Source organism: Spermophilus citellus (genome assembly GCF_964194105.1).
Source record: "Spermophilus citellus genome assembly, chromosome: 5".
In the NCBI taxonomy this organism is placed as follows: Eukaryota; Metazoa; Chordata; class Mammalia; order Rodentia; family Sciuridae; genus Spermophilus; species Spermophilus citellus.
The window spans coordinates 139,389,207-139,411,088 of record NC_138186.1 but is presented as its reverse complement, the minus strand read 5'-3'; the positions used below and the strand labels follow the sequence as shown (position 1 = coordinate 139,411,088).

At 34.9% G+C, this 21,882-nt stretch overlaps 1 protein-coding gene across 1 annotated transcript in view; it reads left to right on the top strand.

The window, feature by feature from the left end:
* MOXD1 (monooxygenase DBH like 1) overlaps positions 1-21,882 on the top strand; it is an 84,592-nt gene that overhangs the window by 10,192 nt on the left and 52,518 nt on the right. Inside the window, exons 2-4 of the mRNA XM_081295355.1 lie at positions 11,548-11,694; positions 13,251-13,418; positions 13,559-13,642. Of these exons, the coding sequence (XP_081151481.1) occupies positions 11,548-11,694; positions 13,251-13,418; positions 13,559-13,642 (399 nt within the window). The remainder of the gene's footprint in view (positions 1-11,547; positions 11,695-13,250; positions 13,419-13,558; positions 13,643-21,882) is intronic.

Here is a 21,882-nt window from a genome sequence, read left to right as displayed (position 1 = left end):
ATTGTCTTTGAAATAAACAGTCTTCCTCAAAAAATAATGAATAGATACTATGTATTATTTTCCAGAAAAGGGAGGCGGCGCAATTAGTAGATCCTAATTAATGTTGGAAGATTTTAACTTAGTATAAGAAATTCATTCCTGACAACCAGAGATATTGAAATTGAACGGGTTGCCTGGTGAGGCTAGGAGCTTTATCACTCTAAGTGTAAATGCTTTGTGATCGTTTCTTTGAAAAACTATTTTTGAGAGAAATCTTCCTTGGTCAGAGCCAGAGTTAGGCATTTTTCGGGTTCCCTTGAGTGTGATGCTGGAAATAACTTCACTCCACATTCATACTTTTAGGTTATTCAAAAAGTGGACAGAAGGGAAGATAATTAGCCATCACAAAACTGTCTGTACTGCTTTTTAAACTTATCTCAAGAAATACAACTAGTCTTTGTGTGCAATGAACTGTTCCAACGACACAAGAGTATTTAGTCTCCTTCCCTGTTATAAACTTTAGTATATTTAAATTACTTACAATCGCTATGTATTCATCTTGAAATCTGAAGAATAATAAAGAAGAAAAGAATATTTTACCAACTACATATGCTTGAAAGCAAGAATTTGGAGGGCCTCAAGAGCAAAGGCAAATGTAAACTTGGTGAGTTTCTAAACCCCTCTTATGCCTCCCATGGGTGCATTACTTTGCCTTCTCTAGGAGCACAGTCTCACCTCCTGACCTGCCCACCCCAGTATTTAGATAGACTTCATGTGATTTACTTTCAACATGGTTTGTTCCCAGCCTTCCCTATCTCAGTAAATGGCACTTCTTGTTAGCTCTAGTCAAAAAATGAGGGATTGGTTTTCTTCTCTTTCCTTAACCCTTTATCTAAAAACTCATCTTCATGAACAGATAAAAAAAAGATATGGTACAATACACAATGGAATATTACTCAGCCATTAAGAAGAATGAAATTATGATATTTTCCAGTAAATAAATGGAACTGGAGATTATAATGCTAATTGAAATAGGCCAATCCCAAACAACCAAAGGTCAAATGTTCTCTCTGATATGCAGATGCTGATTCACAATGGAGAACAGGTGGGGAGGGAAGAGGAATGGAAGTTCACTGAGATGGGACAGGTGGAAGTGGGAGGAAAAAAGGGAGATGGGAATAGGAAAGACAGTAGAATTAATCCTACATATAACATTCCGATGTTCATATGTGAGCACGCAACCAGTGTAACTCCACATCATGTTCAACCACAAAAATAGGAAGCTATACTCCATGTATGTATGATATGTCAAAATACATTCTATGTCATGTATAACTAAAAAGAACAAATAAGAAATTAAAAACAAAATAAAAACCCATCTTAAGGTTCTATTGACTTTCCCTCTTACACAAATCTAAGATATGCCCACTTCTCTCCAGTTTTACCACTACTTCTCAAACTCAAGACTTTTAGACCACCACAGCACTCCCAGGTATCTCAAGGCCACCATCTGTATTCCTCCTCTTCATTCTTCACAGATAGCCACAGTAGTACACCACACACACACACACACACACACACACACACACACACAGAGAGAGAGAGAGAGAGAGAGAGAGAGAGAGATGGAGGGAATGAGCAAGGCAGGCAGGCAGGCAGAAAAATTGAACTTTATTCCTTGCATAAAATGGTTATGGATAGTTTGGAGAAGTTTAAATTTAGATGATGGAATAGGGCAAAGAAAAAGAATATTCTTTGAATGGTGAAAACTGAATTTGTTTTTTTTCTGTTGACTTATATTATTAGAGACAAACAATGAACCTTTTGATTTTATTATGTATCTCTGCTAATTCTATAATTTAGTGAAAAGTTTTAAATTAATCAACATAAAAACTAAAATGAGATGTTTGGCTGTGGCAGAAAATCCAGGATAAGTGTTTCAGAAAGTGGCCTTTGCCGAACACCCAGGGTGCTCAAATGGGCATCTTTCTTTTGGGAACATAGGCTGTGGGTTCATATTTTAGCATTTTGATAGGCATTTGAAAGATCCGTGATTAGACCTGGAGAGTTTCTGTTTTATCTGAAGTGTGTTCTAAAGTGCAATCCTCTTCTATTTTGACATTCCATTTAGATTTCTAAGATTAACAAAGAAATGACTTTTTAAAGTTATTGAAACCTGAGAACTGTGTTTATAAAGGTTGTTTATACAGTCTCATGATATTTTTCTGCTCAAAGATTCTCTTTACCATGAAAATATTTATTATTATACTATCAATATTATTAAACCACCATAACACTTATTATAGAAATAGATAGTACAAACAAATGTTTGAATTAACAAGGCTTTTGAGATTTAGAAACAGAAGAAAAACTGCAGGCACCTGTTGAAGAAAATGATGACAGATGGTAACATTTTTCTCAAGGATTGTCCCACAGCTGTGCTTACATTCAGTTCTTCAAGCTGAACCAAAGTCTATTCATATGTTTTATTACACCCATAAGAGTTTTCAATTCATCCTGTTTAACACAGTGCCAGTCAAAGCTCTATTCTGTAGCAAAGATTTTATTTAAGAGAGACAGGGAAAAAAAAAAAAAAGACTGACAATGAGAACCAATTTAACATCTGTGTAATCATGTTTTTGAACAAGGGGTCACAGCAATCTTGCTGATTACCAAAGCTGGCTTTTTTGGTATGTTATCTTAGTTTGAAAGTGACAGTAATTCTTGCTGTGATGTTAAATGATAAATTTCAACTTCCTGCCAACTTCGCTGTTGGTGACTTATTTTACAGTTGCCACACAGTATTTTGAAACCTCAATTATATATTTCACAATTTTTTCAAAGCATAAAAGATTCTAATGAAAAAAGGATTTTTGTGAGAGCATGTTTCAGGAGAAATGTTTTTGTGACACAGCAGAAGATTAACTCTATCATTAGGGTTTAGATACTCAAATTTTCAAGGGCGCCAGGTAGTATTTTATCTAGAGAAATACATGATCAATATTTATTCCACAATGAAAGCAAAAAATAATACCCCAAGGAAAATCCATATTGAAGCTGAGCTAAGTACTTCAGCTAAATGTGATTGAAATGCACATAAAGCAATTCATATGGGGTAACTATTTCACATTTCACTTTTCAAGGTATTAAAGTGGTTTAAGTACAAACTAACATGATCTCTGCATACCAGCCTTTACATTTACATTATTAAAAATCACCATATTTGTCAAAGGCAGTGGCACATGCCTGGAATCCCAGTGACTCAGGAGGCTGAGGCAAGAGGATGGCAAGTTCAAAGCAGCTTCTGCAACTTAGTGAGGTTCTAAGGAACTTAATGAGACCCTGTCTCAAAAATTAAAAATAAAATAAAATAAAATAAAAAGACCTGGGGATGTGGCTCACTGTTTAAGCACCCTTGAGGTAAATTCTCAGTACAAACAACAACAACAACAGCAACAACAACAAAAAACCTAAAACAAAAAGCCAAAAAAACTGCATATTTTTATTGTTAAACTCTTTTGCATAGAATCATGATTCTCTTCTTAAGTCCATTTTCTTAATGATTTTTTTGGGGGGCAGGGGGTACCAGCAATTAAACTCAGGGGCACTCAACCACTGAGACACATCTCCAGCCCTATTTTGTATTTTATTTAGAGACAAGGTCTCACTGAGTTGCTTAGTACCTTGCTTTTGCTGAGAATGGCTTTGAACTCACAATCCTCCTGCTTCAGCCTCCAGAGCCACTGGGATTACAGGCATGTGCCACCACGCCTGGCTTCTTAATGATTCTTGTGGGAACTTCTATCTATCAGTATTTTATGTTATATAAACATATATGATCTATATAATACACATTTACAATATAGAATCTGTATGTATTTATATGATATATTTAATATATAGGATATAATCACATTTTTATAGTGATCGTGACATTAGGCCATTACAATGAATGTGTACTGTGATACACGTTTCTACTTTTATTTGAAAATTCCTAGAATATTCTGTAGGAAGATGGCTGAGGCATGGAGTTCACAGTGGGTATATATGGATATCCATTTACAGAGTGAAACAGAGAGTGGGGTGATTTTAAAGGTGGAGATCAGATATACTAAGAATGTACTGGAAAAGCACTATATATTATTGTTTTGTAAATATCCACTTGTAGGTGACTTTATCTGTATTTGAACACTTATTTGGTCAATGTTGTACTATGTTCATTTCATTCTTCAGTTTTATTTTGTTTTCTTTTCTAGAGGACAGTAATAACACAATAACGAGTCCAATGATTATTCCAATTGAATAACATTATCCCTTTGTCAAACTGTCTGGAAACTCCTTAACTCATCCAACTTATTTTTAGACTTACCCAATCTGCATCTCAACATCTCATTTCAAGACAGAGCATGCGTTGAGTGGTTTGCTGTCATTTTTCCTTCCTTTTCTTTCTCCCAGGAAAAATAGTTGAATGGCATGAATTTTGGAGCCCAGAATTGTTTCTTGGCCTTTTTTCCCCCTTTTACCTCAAGTAACTTGCTTTAATATTTGCCAATATGTAATTTTGCTGTATAATTTTGGCACCATTAAAGTTGTGTTTGATTGATATCCATTTATTTTCTTAGTACCAAAGGAAGACAAAAGGTATCCCTGAGGAATATTTGTGTCTCATCAAGTTGAACTGTTCTTCCACCTTAAAGACAAGAATGTCACATGACAGTTCTTGCATTCTTTTATTTTCAAAATAATCTCTTCATTAAAGAAAGGTAGATGCTCCTTTTTAAAGTACACATATTCAAAGAGCATCTTCAATATGCACGTCAGTCTGGGGATATAAATTAGAACACATTCTTAAACATGGTTTCTTTCAGACTTTTTTATTATTTAAAATAGATAGGCAGTGCTCTCCCTGTATAAAAGGATTTCAGAATTGTTGCATGCATAAATCCTTTTTTTCTAAATACTAATGTCAGTCTCCTACGATTCATGTCCACATAGGGGCTAAAAGGTCATACAGCATTTCCGGATCTCAGTGCCAGATGTGTGTCCATGGCAAATCATGTGGCCTCAAACTCATTCTGGCTAAACACATTTCACACCAGGTCTTAACCATATGTAAATATATTTGAGAGCAAGTATGGAAATAATCTATCAACTTGCTTTGGGGGGTTCCATTTTACAGTGTGAACAACTGTTCTAATGGTGCATGTTTATAACTGGACTAATGAGATTTAGCCGTTTCTAGTCAATTGCCACATGGTTGAGAAGATAATCCAATGTCTACAATATATCACATGCATACTACATGAAGAAGTAAGTAGAGGAATAAGAATTCAGAAAAGAAATAATTACTTCCCATGGGAAGGATCAATGAACACTTCACAGAGGAAATGGAATCCTTAGCCTTAAAGGAAAGGGATTCAATAGATGGAGTTCATGGAGAGGTGCCTTGGTGGCATTAAAAGGGACGGGCTGGGTTGTGGCTCAGAGGTAGAGCATGCTTACCTAGCACACATGAGGCACTGGGTTTGATCCTCAGCACCACGTAAAAATAAATAAATTAAATAAAGGCATTTTGTCCATCTACAGCTAAAAAATAATTTTAAAAAGAGTAGGAGAGACAGAGAGGAAGAATGTGAACAAAAGCAAAAAGCTAGAAAATGGTCTAGCATTGAAGGGAATCATAAATAGAAAATAGGTGTTATATGACAAAATCAAACAGTAGATAACCTGAAAGTCCAGGTCAGGCTGAATTTTAGGGAACTGGGAAACTAGACTTTAGGATGTTATACTATATACTAGTGACAAAATTGCAGTGATGCATTGAGAATGATTTTACAAGGAAGATCTTGACAGAAGTATATAAATGGTAGAGTCTGAACTGAGATGGAAATTAAAATGAGATAGAAATATAAAGTGGGTTATTATTTCAAAGGAATTCTTCATAGGAGCCTTTCTGTGGAGGTACCAGTAGTAGCAAAGAAGTTAAAGAAAACTGCAGTTTTGAATTTGGATAGTTGAGAGGGTGGCCGTAAAATTAAAAAAAAAAATCTGGAAAACAAATCTTACAGGTAAAGGATTAAGTACAATTTTGGACTTATTGCATTTGAAACAATAGTAAGACTTACAAGTGAAACAAACTTTTGGACATATGATACCGAGTTAAAAGTGATTATTTAAAACTTGGATTAGATGAGGTTACCAAAGGGTAAAATATGAATACAGAAGATGACAATGGCAAGCCAAAATTTTTTTTTAGGGATTGGGAGGAGAAAATGGAACTGAGAACAAATGAACTGTCAGAGGCATATAACCAACAGTGGGGTTTTCTCTAAGTAGAAAGCAGGATGCCTTGATCCCAGGGCTTCTTCCTAAGTTTAGGAAGAATTTAGTGTTTCATTATTAAGTATGATGCTATTTATAGGCCTTTTATAGGTACTCTTTATAAGATAGAGGACAAACCTATTGCTATATTACTGAGAGATTTGTGCCACATGTCAATGTTTTCAAATGTTTTTTTCTCTGCATTTATGGAGATTATCATATGATTTTTCTTTTTTAGACTTTTGATATGATGAATTTGTGTGATTGATTTTCTAATGTTTAAATAACTCTGCACTCATGATATATTGCCCCTTTTTAATGTTGTTGGATTCTGTCTGCTAAGAGATACCTTTATTGCTGTTTTTAAGAAAATCTATCAGAGACACGGCGTCTGATAGAAGAAAAAGTTGGCTATGATCTACATACTGTGGGGTCGGGCTCCAAATTCCTCAATAGGACACCCATAGCGCAAGAGTTAATAACTAGAATCAACAATTGGGACTTACTCAAACTAAAAAGTTTTTTCTCAGCAAGAGAAACAATAAGAGGGGTAAATAGGGAGCCTACATCCTGGGAACAAATCTTTACTCCTCACACTTCAGATAGAGCCCTAATATCCAGAATATACAAAGAACTCAAAAAATTAGACAATAAGATAACAAATAACCCAATTAACAAATGGGCCAAGGACCTGAACAGACACTTCTCAGAGGAGGACATACAATCAATCAATAAGTACATGAAAAAATACTCACCATCGCTAGCAGTCAGAGAAATGCAAATCAAAACCACCCTAAGATACCATCTCACTCCAGTAAGATTGGCAGCCATTACGAAGTCAAACAACAACAAGTGCTGGCGAGGATGTGGGGAAAAGGGTACACTTGTTCATTGTTGGTGGGACTGCAAATTGGTGCAACCAATTTGGAAAGCAGTATGGAGATTTCTTGGAAAGCTGGGAATGGAACCACCATTTGACCCAGCTATTCCCCTTCTCGGTCTATTCCCTAAAGACCTAATAAGAGCATGTTACAGGGACACTGCTACATTGATGTTCATAGCAGCACAATTCACGATAGCAAGATTGTGGAACCAACCTAGATGCCCTTCAATAGATGAATGGATAAAAAAAATGTGGCATTTATGCACAATGGAGTATTACTCTGCATTAAAAAAATGACAAAATCATAGAATTTGGAGGGAAATGGATGGCATTAGAGCAGATTATGCTAAGTGAAGCTAGCCAATCCCTAAAAAACAAATGCCAAATGTCTTCTTTGATATAAGGGGAGTAACTAAGGACAGAGTAGGGACGAAGAGCATGAGAAGAAGATTAACATTAAACAGGGATGAGAGGTGGGAGGGAAAGGGAGAGAGAAGGGAAATTGCATGGAAATGGAAGGTGATCCTCAGGGTTATACAAAATTACATACAAGAGGAAGTGAGGGGTAAGGGAAGAATAATACAAGTGGAAGAAATGATTTACAGTAGAGGGGGTAAAGAGAGTAGAGGGGAGGGGAGGGGAGGGGGATAGTAGAGGATAGGAAAGGCAGCAGAATACAACAGACACTAGAATGGCAATATGTAAATCAATGGAAGTGTAAATGATGTGATTCAGCAATCTGTATATGGGGTAAAAATGGGAGTTCATAACCCACTTGAATCAAACTGTGAAATATGATATATCAAGAACTATGTAATGTTTTGAACGACCAACAATAAAAAAAGAAAAAAAATGCAACTCCAAAAAAAAAAATAAAAAGAAAAAAAAAAGAAAATCTGCATCTAGGTCCAATGAGAGCTATCAATCTATAATTTCTTTTTTGTAACATCTTTGGCTTTGGTGTTAGGATAATGCTGGAGTAAAAATAATGACTTGGGAGGTACTCCCTCTTCTTTTATTTTCTGGAAAAGTTTGTGAGGGATTGGTATTTTCTGTTGCTCAAATATTTGGTAAAATTCCAGGTGAATGCATCTTGGCCTACAATTTTCTTGTAGTAAGGTCTTTAACTATTAGTAAGTTGTAGGGCTATTCACAGTATCTGTGTTTTTTGAGAGTTTACTGGCTTGTGGCTTTCAAGGCATTTATTTCCCATCTGGATTATCCATTTAGTTTTTTGGCACCAAGTTATAGATATCATTGACCTTTGAATGTCTTAAAATCTGTTGTGATATTTCTCCCTCATTTCATTTTGATTTGTTTTCATTTCATACGTTTTATTTATTTATTTTTTCCTGCTTTCTTTTAGATTGAGTAGGTTTTATGATTACATTAAGGATATTTCTAGGATAGAAAGAAGCCAGGGCAGGAGCTCTCATGTATCATAGTTAAAATTCTCTCACTAAGGTGAGATGTGAGATGTAAGCTCAGGGTGCACAAATGTTGGTTATCTTGTATGGAGAAGGTTTAGACTATTCGTGTTGGGAAGTCTCTTGAGAAAACAAGATTAGCCTGTGGATTTCCAACTATTAATGAGGGCCCAAGCTGAAGTAAACCTGTGAATAAGTACACTATTTGGATAATGAGGGTATAGTAGGATCAAAACTGAAGATTATGTCTCCAGAATAGTCCCTAAAGTTTGAAAAATCAGAAAAAAAATATGCTGCAATTACAGCAATGGTTAGGTTAATTCACATTTTTAGTTTCAATAAGATCCAACCATATTTCCCTCACTAAATTTGAAGATATTGCTCCTTTTAGACAATCACATTTTCCTCAGGGTCTAGAACTTTGAAATAGTTGACAACTGTCTTTCAATATCAGGTGCTATTTGGTTTGCACAGGATAGATGAGCTCAAGGGATCACAGCAAAGCTGAGTGAAGCTTCTCCCATTTCCTCATAGCTAAATTATCTGAAAAGCCATACAAAGGTAGAATAGCTGGAAGGAATTGATGGTGTTGAGTGGAAATAGAATGAATGGAAAATTGGCAAGCAAGCTAGAAATTTTGTGGAATTAATGGTTTTGGAAACAGACTACGATAATTATTCTACTCTTTCAACTGATTACAATTTCTGTTGGATTCTCTTTGTTTGCAAAAGCTGTGATTGCATGAATAATGTAATGAAATCTGAGTTTAGTGTAAAGTACAGTTGATCTAAATCTTTTGTTCGTAAGCTTTGTCATTTCATTTCCCGTTGACAATGTATGAGATGAAAATGGGCCCATCTCAGTAGCATACTAGTACTTCATTTAAATTGCTTTAACAGTTGCAGCCTGGTTCTCAGAGTAAAATTTTTATCAAACCCCAACTTTAGCTACATAAAGGTAACATTTTCTGTAAAACAAAATGAATGAAGCAAAAACAAAACAAAAAACCCGAATGTAGCTCTTTTCTCTAGACAGAAAAAATAAACAGGAATAAAGCACCTATTCTATCCCAACAGTGTTGGCTACAGTGTAGTGAAGAAGGATACAACCTCTGGTCAGACTGCTAGCATTTGAATACTGCCTTTTCATTGTCTCAGCTGTAGAATGTTGGATATGTTGCCTCTGGGTCTTTCTGCAAAATGGGAAAATAGTTTCATCTTGTAGATTCCATATGGAAGTTAAATGAGTTAATACATGTAGTTTGCTTAAACAGGGCCAGGTATGTAGAACATAAGTTGTAGTTAATGTTACCAGGGTAAAGTAGTTTCGGGTTGACCATATTAAAGAATTTGTAGACCTCAGATGTTAAATTTATCCACACTTGATAATTATCATAAAAAGGTGCTAGGAATAAAAGACCCAAATGCCATCCATTTGAGGGTGACTTTCAGAGACTTTTAAAAAAATTTTTAGTGTAAAAAAATTTTCTAATTTTTAAGATTTTAATGAATGAATTTTAAGTTTTTTTGAATAAAGTATTTTCTCAGTCAAGAATATTAATGAAGTCTTAAATTAATTTTAATATTAATAAAACTACTTATACTCAGCATGTACATTCTAGAACATTTTCATTTTTTTTTCAAAAACAAGATATTTGGGGTACTAAGAAGTATAATCAAGGCAAGTTTTGTGTGTTATATTAGTGAACGTTAATATCAGGATTGCTCTCAGCATAGTAAACCAGTGGCAAAGAGCATAGGGAAATATTTTTTGGGGGGAAAAAATAAACTATGTTGCCAAAGAAGAAAGAAAATTAGCATGGAATGGGAACTAACCATGGTAGGCACCTCTACTAAATTTCATTGTTTTATAGTCCAAAAATCTAGAAACAAATATCTATCACACACTCCACACACACCCCACCCCCATTTTACTGATGTTAAAACCAAAGCTCTCAACGTTTGATTTCAATAATTCTATAAGGTTGTATGGAGACAGTAAGGAGTCAGATCCTAGTCATTGGATCTCAAAGCCCATGTTCTGACCATTGCCCTATCTGCCCCCCCCAGAAGTGGTATGTACACTACTGAGCAAGTTTAGTAAGGAAACTAAGGCTGATCAAAAAAAAAAAAAAAACCCAAACAAACAAACAAACAAAAAAAAACTTCCCTAGATTTCCCAATATCCTGTAATTTAACTACTTTCATTGTTTTGCATATTTTCTCATTATTTTTCATTATAATAAGCATGCACCATTAAAGCTCATTCTGAATCCTTCCCATGGGTCTCTTGGTTTTTATGGAAGGTGAAGGGATGCTTCACCAGGTGTGATATTGGAAAGAGTGGACCTTAGGGCTGCTTCTGGCTTTGATGCTAGCTCTTTTCGCTTTGGGGTAAGACATTAGTCCCCTTTTTCATTTGTACAATGAAGGGAAAATCCTCAGTGACCTGGAGTGTTCATTCTTTTTTAAAAATTTTTATCTATTTATGTATTTATTTATAGATAAATACATAAATAGATAAACCAAGGGGCACTTAATCACTGAGCCACACCCCCAGCCTGTTTTATTTATTTATTTATTTATTTATTTCATTTGAGACAGAGTTTCACTAGGTTGCTTAAAGCCTCACTAACTTGCTGAGGCTGGCTTTGAACTTGCAAACCTCCTGCCTCAGCCTCCAGAGACTATGGGATCACAGGCATGTGTCACTGTGCCCTGCTCATTCTTTTTTTTTTTTTTTAATATTTTATGATATTATAAATCTATACTGCCTTTTTCTGGAGGAAATTTCCAGGACTTATAAAATGGGTCTAGGTAAAAGACTTTGTACTAAGAAAACCTAGAATTGTGATTTTCAGGTTCTATAAATTCTCTGAAATTCTTTACGCTCTATACTTAGACTATTCTTTTTTTTAAAAAAAAATATTTTCCACAGGATTATTTTACAAATGCAAATAAAGAGCTGAAAAAAGATACTCAGCAAGATTACCACCTAGAGTATGCCATGGAAAACAGTACACACACAATAATTGAATTTACCAGAGAACTGCATACATGTGACCTAAATGACAAGAGCATAACGGTAAGGACAGTATGAGTGAATGCATGTTTGAATAAATTGTACATTTATACTTGTGAGAATAAAAGAAATAAGTACTGAAGAATTGACAACAAAGTCACATGGGTTTTGGGACTATTTTTGAAAATCACTTCAAAAGCTAAAAAACCCCTCCAGTACTATAGATTCAGTAAAGGTAGCTTTGCATGATTTTAACATTTTGAAGAGCCCTTTAAAGTTTGTATAAGCTTACTTATAAATTCAACTTCTCTGTAAAATGTAAAAATTGTCAATAAAGTTTTGAAAAAATGTATTACTCAAGAAAGAATTGAGTCCAAGTTCTAGAATATAATTCATCTGATTTGTAACTGATTCATCTTTGTAAATTTCTAAAGTCAAGATGAATAGTCAGCTAATTATAATCACCTGCTGGCATATTATATGAGATTTCTTATTTTCAGCTTTCATGCAAAATTAATATCTTTATGCATACACAAATTAAATATTTGGGGGACGTGTAGTTCATGTGGCGCTTTGGAAATTTCCATGAACTGCTTGCATTAATTTCATTTTGCATAGAACAATAAAATTTTCTTTTTTATTCACTAAATTAGGACTTTAAAAATGGGAATATAAAAAATCTGAAGTCATTCTGATTAACTTTCAGCAGAGGAGTAAAAGAGGAAAAAAGCACACATGTAAAGATGTGGATCACTTTTGTGTAATATACAGTGCAATTATACTTTAATTGGAAAAATAATTATAGTCATTTGACTTATTAAGAAAGAATATAGCAAAGAGAACATTTAGAATGAATAGCTTTTGCTTTATTGTCTGTTTTCAAAGTTTTATTAAGATTTGGCAAAAGCACCTTTTTCTGTGGGAGGAAGGACTGAACAGTTTCTCTGTACCTGATCAAACCTTTCCCACCCCACATCCCCCTGGGCAATCTCTCTTGGTGGTTCAGAAACCAGTTGCACCTGATAGCATTTTCCCTAATTTGGTACTCCAGTCCCTTGGAAATTCCCAAGAGTCATAAAGTGACTATGGATTGCCTCTGTTATAAAAAAACAAGTCCAGAATCAGAAATGCCTTCTGCATTTGCCCTTTCTGTAAATACATATGTATGACTGGAAAAAAACCTATTGTGAAAGGAAAAATCTTCTGGTCATTTTAATTTTCATTCAATTTGAATTCTACCCCCCACCCCTCCAAATGTTCCATCACATTATGGCAGGTTTTAACTTTCCAAAGTTCCTGCTACACAGTAAGAACACTTGCTTTCTAACTACTAGCTGCTGATTTAGAATTTTGGCTTGACATTGATTCATGAAAAGTATAATCTGGGGACACATATCTTGTGTGCTGAGAATGATAATTCTTTCCCAAAGGTAATTCACCTATTTGGATCCTTAATGACTTAATCAAATTTATGAAATCAATGTTAAAGACCAGGTTGACAACTGCAGCTGTCATTTTTCTCTTTATTTTTACATTTGGCTCTAAATGGAGCTCTTTAAACTCAAATCAGGTGAGGAAAGTGCTTTTCTGCAAGGTAACATGCCATGTCTGATCATCAGGATAGCACCGTGAGAGTGATCTGGGCCTACCACCAGGAAGATGTGGGAGAAGCCGGCCCCAAGTACCATGATTCCAATCGAGGCACCAAGAGTCTGCGATTATTGAATCCTGAAAAAACCAGCGTGCTGCCTACAGCCTTACCATACTTTGACCTAGTGAATCAGGACGTAAGTTTCTTTAGGTTTTATGACCATAAGAATGGTCTTACTTAAAGGGTATGTGAGAGTTTTTGCTTACATCACTGTATTTAAAATGACATGACAAACAGAATGTGACTCTGTGTCCCCCTCCCTTTTTATTAAGACAGGTCCCCATCCCAAACAAAGGTACAACGTATTGGTGCCAAATGTTTAAGATTCCTGTGTTCCAAGAAAAGCATCATGTGATTAAGGTACGTGACTACTTCAAGCTAAATTTAATTGGCACAGATGGAGAAATTGCTAACCTTAAAATAGAAACAGTAAAACATATAGAAGCAATTTTCAATTATATGAAAGTTATTTAGAAAACAAAGAACTGACTTGGCTAACCCACACACTGTTTCCAGAGTCTGCAAACTTGTATTGTAACTAGTGTTTTGGTTATCTACTAATATTATGTGTCAAAACTGAAAGTTGGGGGATGCACTTGAGTTATTTCTTTAGGAAATACTCCTATAAGTAAAATTGCTGGAATTGCAATTTAAAATAATATATTTACACACAGATAAATCAAATCCAGGAAGGTTATTTTCCCCATCAATGCAGTTTGAGACTCTGTTTCACTGAAAATACTAGATGGTATCATAAAAAAATTGTTGCAATATTTTTTTTGAAGATAGGAAAGAAAATCTGTGAACTTCTATATAATTATAAAATACAGAATTGGATAATACATAAGCTCAATTTTCCTGTGCTGTGAAATTTCCTCCCAGCCTTGTACTGGGCCTCCCACAACTTTTGCCTCTAGTTAGTGAATGAACAAGTGTTTAAAAGAAATTTACAGTTCCTTGGCTCTGTACTAGTAGTTGTTGGCAGTTCCACAGAGGCTAAAGATTATGATCTATTCTCTCAAAGAACTTATCAGGAGATTGTAGAAAATACGGCAGAAACACAAAAAAGAATGAGATAGAATTAGGCAAGGCACACAGGGTATTGTAAATTTGCAGAAAGTCAGACATTACTGCTTTTCTGGCAGCTCCAGACCATTTTACGAAGCGCTATGGCTGCAAGAAGTGAGCAAATGTTTACATTCTGGAATTTTGAGGGGAACACATGAATTTGAATTGCTGGTCCACTTTTTTTTATTAAACTGTGTGCTCTCAGGTAAATTATTCTGTAGAGTTGCTTTTAATATCTGTAAAAAGCAGGCAGTCATAATATTATCCCTACCAACCTCAAACCATTTTAGCAGAGATGGAAACATTGAGCACATTCTACAAAGTGACTTGAATTTGTTAATATCTAATGTATTCATTCATTGGACAGACCTGCCTTTTGTTCCCAAGAAGATTTACTACTTCACAGAGAGGTAAAAGGGGTGAGTTGAAGGAAAGTTCAAGTTGATAGGTAGTCCTAAATACTTATAGGATAATGTTGCCAAAGGAAGACTTGCCAACAGTATGACTCTTGATTAATCATTTACCTCTGTGCAAAAAATTATTTTGTATTTCATGCATGATCAAAGTGAATGCAAATTCTAATCTTTTGTATTTATGGTGCCTCAGTCCTTCCCTCATACAAGTGAAATGTCTTTCTATGAAAGTGTATATATATACACACACACTGCGTGTTAGTAAATTTGTTACTTGGCTTAAGGGACAAATATAAAATTGTAGGTTCAGAAGTAAAACCCAGTGTTGTACAAAATAGATAATTTATTCATTAATAAGCAAACAGTAATTGAGGGGATGTAAAGACCTTAACCACTTCTTGTTGTTCTTACCACTATTAATATAAACACTTGAGTAGAATTAAAAAAAAAAGACTCTATAGTTAAGAAACACCAATCTGTTTCTACCCTCTATGTCAGATATTTGCTTGGTTCTTCATCCAGGAATTCTTAGCTAGAGTTTCTATCACAAGCATATCAAAATACTATGGGCCTAAAATTAAATATTCTTGAAACCATATTGCATTTGTATCAAGAGGAATTTTAGTGGCATGAAAGATATTGGAGCATTTTTTGGCAACGATTGGAAGTCAACCAAATACCAAAAAGTCTTTTCATTTAGCAAGAGGGCATTGAGGGAGGGACAGCAGGTTGGAGAGGAGCATGCTTGCCAACTTCTGTCATTACAGGGGCCAGAGCTTTTGTGGCCAGAATTTAAAATTTTGGAATTTCTTAGGAATATCACTTACAGGATAAATTTCTGATTTTATTGTTAAGCTCTAAAACATCTTAAGGTTCATTGAGTATTTTGAAATGTTTTCCTCAAAGATATATTTAAATAAGATGACATACAAAAAGAAGTTATACTGGGAAAATAAATTTAAAATATTTAGGTTATATAGGATGTTGTGAGACAGCTTTTCCAAAACCATCTTAATTTACAGTGTATGCCAGGTTACAATTAAATTTCAATAAAAATTTGAAGTGAAATTCATAGGTCCAGATCTTCCCTTAAGATATCATCTAATACCCATTCTTTTTTTCCTAGTAGAGATGATTTGTAATAATTTAGCAAAAGTATATTATTTCATAGAATCAAAGACTTGTACATTTTTAAAAGCCATCCAGGGTGGTACTTCTCCTTATTCCTTATTTAATGCTCCACAAATCATATATCAAAAATCCTCAGTCCATCTCTGATTCAAAAAGTACTTTTACAGAACATTGCTTTTGTATTGTTTTTCTTGGTATGTCATTTGCAGTGAGCTTTAAGAATATTGATTAAAGTAATATTGTGAGAAATCAGTTTCACTGTCTGGACTCTAATTCAAAAGAAGAAATAGTTCATATTTGCAGCTTCAGTGTTGATACTATACATTTTGTTGCTGTTATAACTATAGAACTGAATAGATAAAATATATAAGTAATTCAGTTATGAATGTGTTTAATGGGAATTACTAAATCTAAAAACATTATTTACATTTTTTAATTTAAAATGTAAAAATTATTTACTGCTAAAATTATGAAATAATAAGATCAAAATTTTGTTTTTTAGGTCATTTTTTATTGGTAGATCATGATTGTACATAATAGTGGGATTTATTATACATGTGTATAAAATAATTTGGTCAATTTCATTCCTCAGTACTTCCTCAAGTCATACATTACTGAAGTTATTTAAAAAATTATTTGTGGGAAAAATGGGTTATAGTAAAATGGTGTTTCCAATTCATTTGTGATTCTGGTTTATTATTTTGTATTTTTATTTATTTATTGTGGATTTTTGTGTGTGTATGTATAGTCCTAGAAATTGGAAATGGGACATTCTACCACTGAACAACATCCCTATCCTTTATTAATTTTTTATTTTTAGACAGGATCTTGCTAAGTTGACCAGGCTAGCCAGGAAATTGGAATCCTCCTGCCTTAACCTCCCAAGTTGCTGGGTTTACAAGTGTGTGCCACTGTGCCTGACTGTATTTTTGATTCTTGAAAATAATCTTTAAAATTATGACTTGAAGATGTGTGTATTGTTAGATGACAGCATGTTACACTTGCAAGTGGATATGGAAATTGTAGAAAAGATTTTTTTTTTGGTAATTTATATTAAAACCACTCTTCTCATCTGAGACAATCTCTGTGTCATGCTTGAGACTTACTGCTCAGCCCGTCTCTCCCCATGGCAGCAGGACTCTACCTTTCACAGACAGTGACCTGACCCTGAATCTAAAGTTTTAATGGAAGGTGATTCTCAGTAATGTTAGTATTAAGACTATCAATAATGCTTGGATATGCTCAGCTAGAAGGTGCAGGTATTTGGTTTAAAACCTTTTCTTTTAGGGACTTTTATTGACAGGGGATTCTCCTCATAGATAAACCACAACTCTGATTTATCTATTTAAAAATCATGTGTCTTTTTCAATTTAGTAAGTACTGGTTGACAGCGTACTATGTTAAAGAGAAAAACAGTCTGGCAAAATCACCATTTCTGAGTCCTTTAAGGAGAAAGGTTGACCATTGCTGATAACTTTTACTAGTTATATTTTTACTAGTTATATGGCCTCTGACAAATTATTTATCTCTGTTTCAGTTTCCTCATATGGAATTTGGATAATAATGGTTTATACCTAATAGGGTTTTTAATGACTGCTAAGTAGATCAAATGATTTTAATATTTGTGAAGCATTTAGAACAGAGGTTGGCACATAGCATCTATTAAAGAAAATTATGCAGATCATTTGCGATACACAATTGCTAATCTGTTGATTATCTTGGTAAGTTTCTGGGTTGCCAAGGGATCCCCAATCAGTCCTTTCTAGACAGAGTTAAGAAACAAAGACTAGATTGTCAATAATTTTATATAGGGAGGTCACCTTGAAAACATCCTCCTACGGAGAATATAAAATTGATTAAAACAAAACACTGTCCTAACTCTTTTCACCATCAATAGATGCAGAAAGGGAAATGCTATACTTTCTAACTTGCTACTGAATAGAATATCTTTCATGACATGAAATTAGACACACTGCCATTCTCTTCTGTTGGTGGCATTCATAAATCTCAATGATTCACTTCAGGAATGTTTCCTAGGACAAGAAAATCTAAGAATAATTAACAGTAAGTAGCCATGGAATGTTCTTGAAGCCCGAGTATTGTATAGCCGTGAAATAGTTACTCAAAATTGATTTCCTATACTAGGCATGTAACATGAACATTTGGCTTTATGTACTACGCTAAATGGATTCTGCTGCCATTTCCCTGTTGTGTTGACTCCATTTTAAGAATAAAGGACACTGTCAATTGGCGATTTTCATCATTTATGCATTTCAGAAATGTCAAGTGTGGTAGAGAGTTTCTATTTTTGAAAATGTGTGAGCTTTCTGAGTTAATTTTAAGTTGTGAGAATTTGAGCATTCTCAGTGTCAAACTACATAATTTTACAACTCTCAGAATTAGCTCTTCTCCGACAGTGTATCTTGTTCTTTTCCCCCCTCTGAAATGGTATTTCAAAAATATATATAGGGTTTTTTTACCTGATGGAAATAGTGTTTTGGTTTGTTCTCAGGATGCATTTCCACAGATTCTGTACTTTTGTTATCATCTTTTTTTAAAAGATGGACACAACATCTTTACTTATCTTATTTATTTTTATGTGGTGCTGAGGATTGAACTCAGTGCCTCACGTGTGAGAGGCAAGTGCTCTATTACTGAGCTATAACCCCCAGCCATTTGTTCATGCTTTTTTTTTTTAATGTGCTCATTTCTGTTTTATTTTATCATGTGGGAGACTAGTAGGTGTTTGCTGTTATCTGTTGACTGAATGATTGGCTGTTTTTACCTCAATTCCATTCCAACCTTGTAGAAGTTGTTTTGCTCACTTATGTTTGCCTTTTATCTTTTGCTAATTTAACCCTCTTTCCCAAAGGCAAATCTCTGGATCTTTAGATGGATCTATTTAGCAAGTTGAAACAAATTGACTTTTACCATAGGCTTCATGTGAAAATACTTTTTTTAAAAAAAAAATAAACACTTGCCTTTTATTTAGGCTTCACCTACAGCTAGGAAATATATTGCTTTTTTATTTTTTATTTGTTCTTTTTAGATGCACATGACAGTAAAGTGTATTTTCACATTATATACACATGGAGTAAAACTTACTCTAATTAGGACCCATTATTGTGGTTGTACGTGATGTGGAGTTTCACTGCTCGTGTATTCATATATGAACATAGTAAAGTTTATGTCCAATTCATTCTACTGTCTTTCCTATTCCCATACTCCCTTCCTTCCCTTTGTTTAATCCATTAAACTTCTATCCACCCCTGCCACCTGGTTATGTGTTAGCGTCCACATATCAGAGAGAACATTCAGCCTTTGGTTTTGGGGGATTGGGTTATTTGTGAAAATACTTTTAAATACTTTGCAACACTATATGTTAAATTCTTAATGCCAGTGGATTACATTATATCCTTTGAATTTTTTCACCAATTGAAAAATGGATGATTCTTGACCTAGATTCTAGAAAAGGATTTATGAAATCAAAACAATCGTGATTCAGAAATTTGTTACAAAGTTTGGAAATGTCAAATAATTTTATTCCTTATATGCAAGTATATCTGAAGTTTTATATATATTTTATCCATTAAATAATAGATAAAAATACTTGGACATTTCCTGTGGCCAAAACTATAACTTTGGACAGAAAAAGGTTGGAAGGAACACCAAATGGAAATAATTTAACTCAAAGTGTATAATTTAAAGATTGCTGACTTAGGATGCTCAGTGTTGAAAAGTTCATTCTAGATCCTCTTGGGTTGCATTGACTTCACAGAAACATCAGAGATTGCCTGGCTACGTGGGTGTTCTTTTTTTTTTAATTTTTTTTATTGGTTGTTCACAACATTACAAAGCTCTTGACATATCATATTTCATACATTAGATTGAAGTGGGTTATGAACCCCCAATTTTACCCCAAATGCAGATTGCAGAATCACATCGGTTACACATCCACAATTTTACATAATGCCCTATTAGTAATTGTTGTATTTTGCTACCTTTCCTATCCCCTACTATCCCCCTCCCCTCCCCTCCCATCTTCTCTCTCTACCCCAGCTACTGTAATTCATTTCTCTCCTTGTTTATTTTCCCATTCCCCTCACAACCTCTTATATGTAATTTTGTATAGCAATGAGGGTCTCCCTTCATTTCCATGCAATTTCCCTTTTCTCTCCCTTTCCCTCCCATCTCATGTCTCTGTTTAATGTTAATCTTTTCTTCCTGCTCTTCCTCCCTGCTCTGTTCATAGTTGCTCTCATTATATCAAAGAAGACATTTGGTATTTGTTTTTTAGGGATTGGCTAGCTTCACTAAGCATAATCTGCTCTAGTGCCATCCATTTCCCTGCAAATTCTATGATTTTGTCATTTTTTATTGCTGCATAGTACTCCATTGTGTATAGATGCCACATTTTTTTTTATCCATTCATCTATTGAAGGGCATCTGGGTTGGTTCCACAGTCTAGCTATTGTGAATTGTGCTGCTATGAACATCGATGTGGCAGTATCCCTGTAGCATGCTCTTTTAAGGTCTTTAGGGAATAGTCCGAGAAGGGCAATAGCAGGGTCAAATGGTGGTTCCATTCCCATCTTTTCCAGGAATCTCCAAACTGCTTTCCAAATTGGCCGCACCAATTTGCAGTCCCACCAGCAATGTACAAGTGTACCCTTTTCTTCACATCCTCGCCAGCACTTGTTGTTGTTTGACTTCATAGTGGCTGCCAATCTTACTGGAGTGAGATGGTATCTTAACAGTCACTTAGGAGTACGTGGTAATTGAATGCACTTTGAAAGCAAGTCTGTTCATAGAAGTGACTTATTGCTAACTCTGGCACTAATTAGCTTTCTGACCCTAGAGAAAGTACTTAACCTTGCCTGGTCTTCAGATTCCTTCCCTGTAAGATAAAGGGATTGAAGCAGTTGATCTCAATTGGCTCTTTTCATTTCTAAATACGTGTGAGTTGATGAAAACAAAAAATGAAGTCTGTGCTGGGTTTGGATGCTCCATGGTTTGGTGTGCTTGGTTCTCACAGTTCCTTGGCAGATCAGGGTGAAGTGCCTCCTTTGGAGCTAAAAGGCCATCTTCAGCTCCTCAGGCATGGGTTTCTTAGCATTTATTTTGACACATCCCAAACCTTTCTGGAGCATGATAAATGTCCCAGAACCTCAAGAGAATTAAATGTCTCAAGACATTGACGGCTGCTTGGTCCACTGACAGAAATACCAGGTATTTAGAAAGAGGCTCAGAGACTTATTTCTGGGCTAGAAACCATTCACTATATATATATTTTGATACCTGTGATTAAACCCACCCAGGGGTGATTAACCACAGAGTCAAATTTCCAGCCCTTTTTTGTATTTATTTAGAGATAGGGTCTTACTGAGTTGTTTAGGGCCTCGCTAAGTTGCTGAGGTTGGCTTTGAACTCATGATCCTCCTGCCTCAGCCTCCCAAGTCACTGTAATTACAGGTATGTACCACCATGCCTGGCACTATTCACTTTTTAATCTTTACCCATGTACTTAACTGAGCTTATTACTGATATTTAATGACTATTACGTTTCTATAATAGCTGCTTATAATATGTAAAGGTAACAAAATTTTAAGAATTCAAATCAAATCCAACTATGAAACCACAAATCTTGACAGTTTCCCTATTATCCAGCTGCTGTGGCATAACTTATGGGGTCAGACAATGTATTTCAAATCTTGGCTTCACAACCTACCAGTGTGATCCAGGGCAAGCAGTGTAACTCCCCAGAGTTTTAGGTTTCCATCTGTGAAAGGGGCCAGTAGTTGTACTTATCTCAAATGTTAGTGAGTGGTCATAGTCCAGGGAGACATTGCAGAGTGCTTATGTTGGACATATACTAGATATCTCAATAAATAATAGCTATATTACCAATGTCCTTTGTTTTCCAATCTGTTAAATCTTAAAAAATAAGGATAAAAATGAAGAGTGCCACGGGGGTAGGAAGGCTTTATT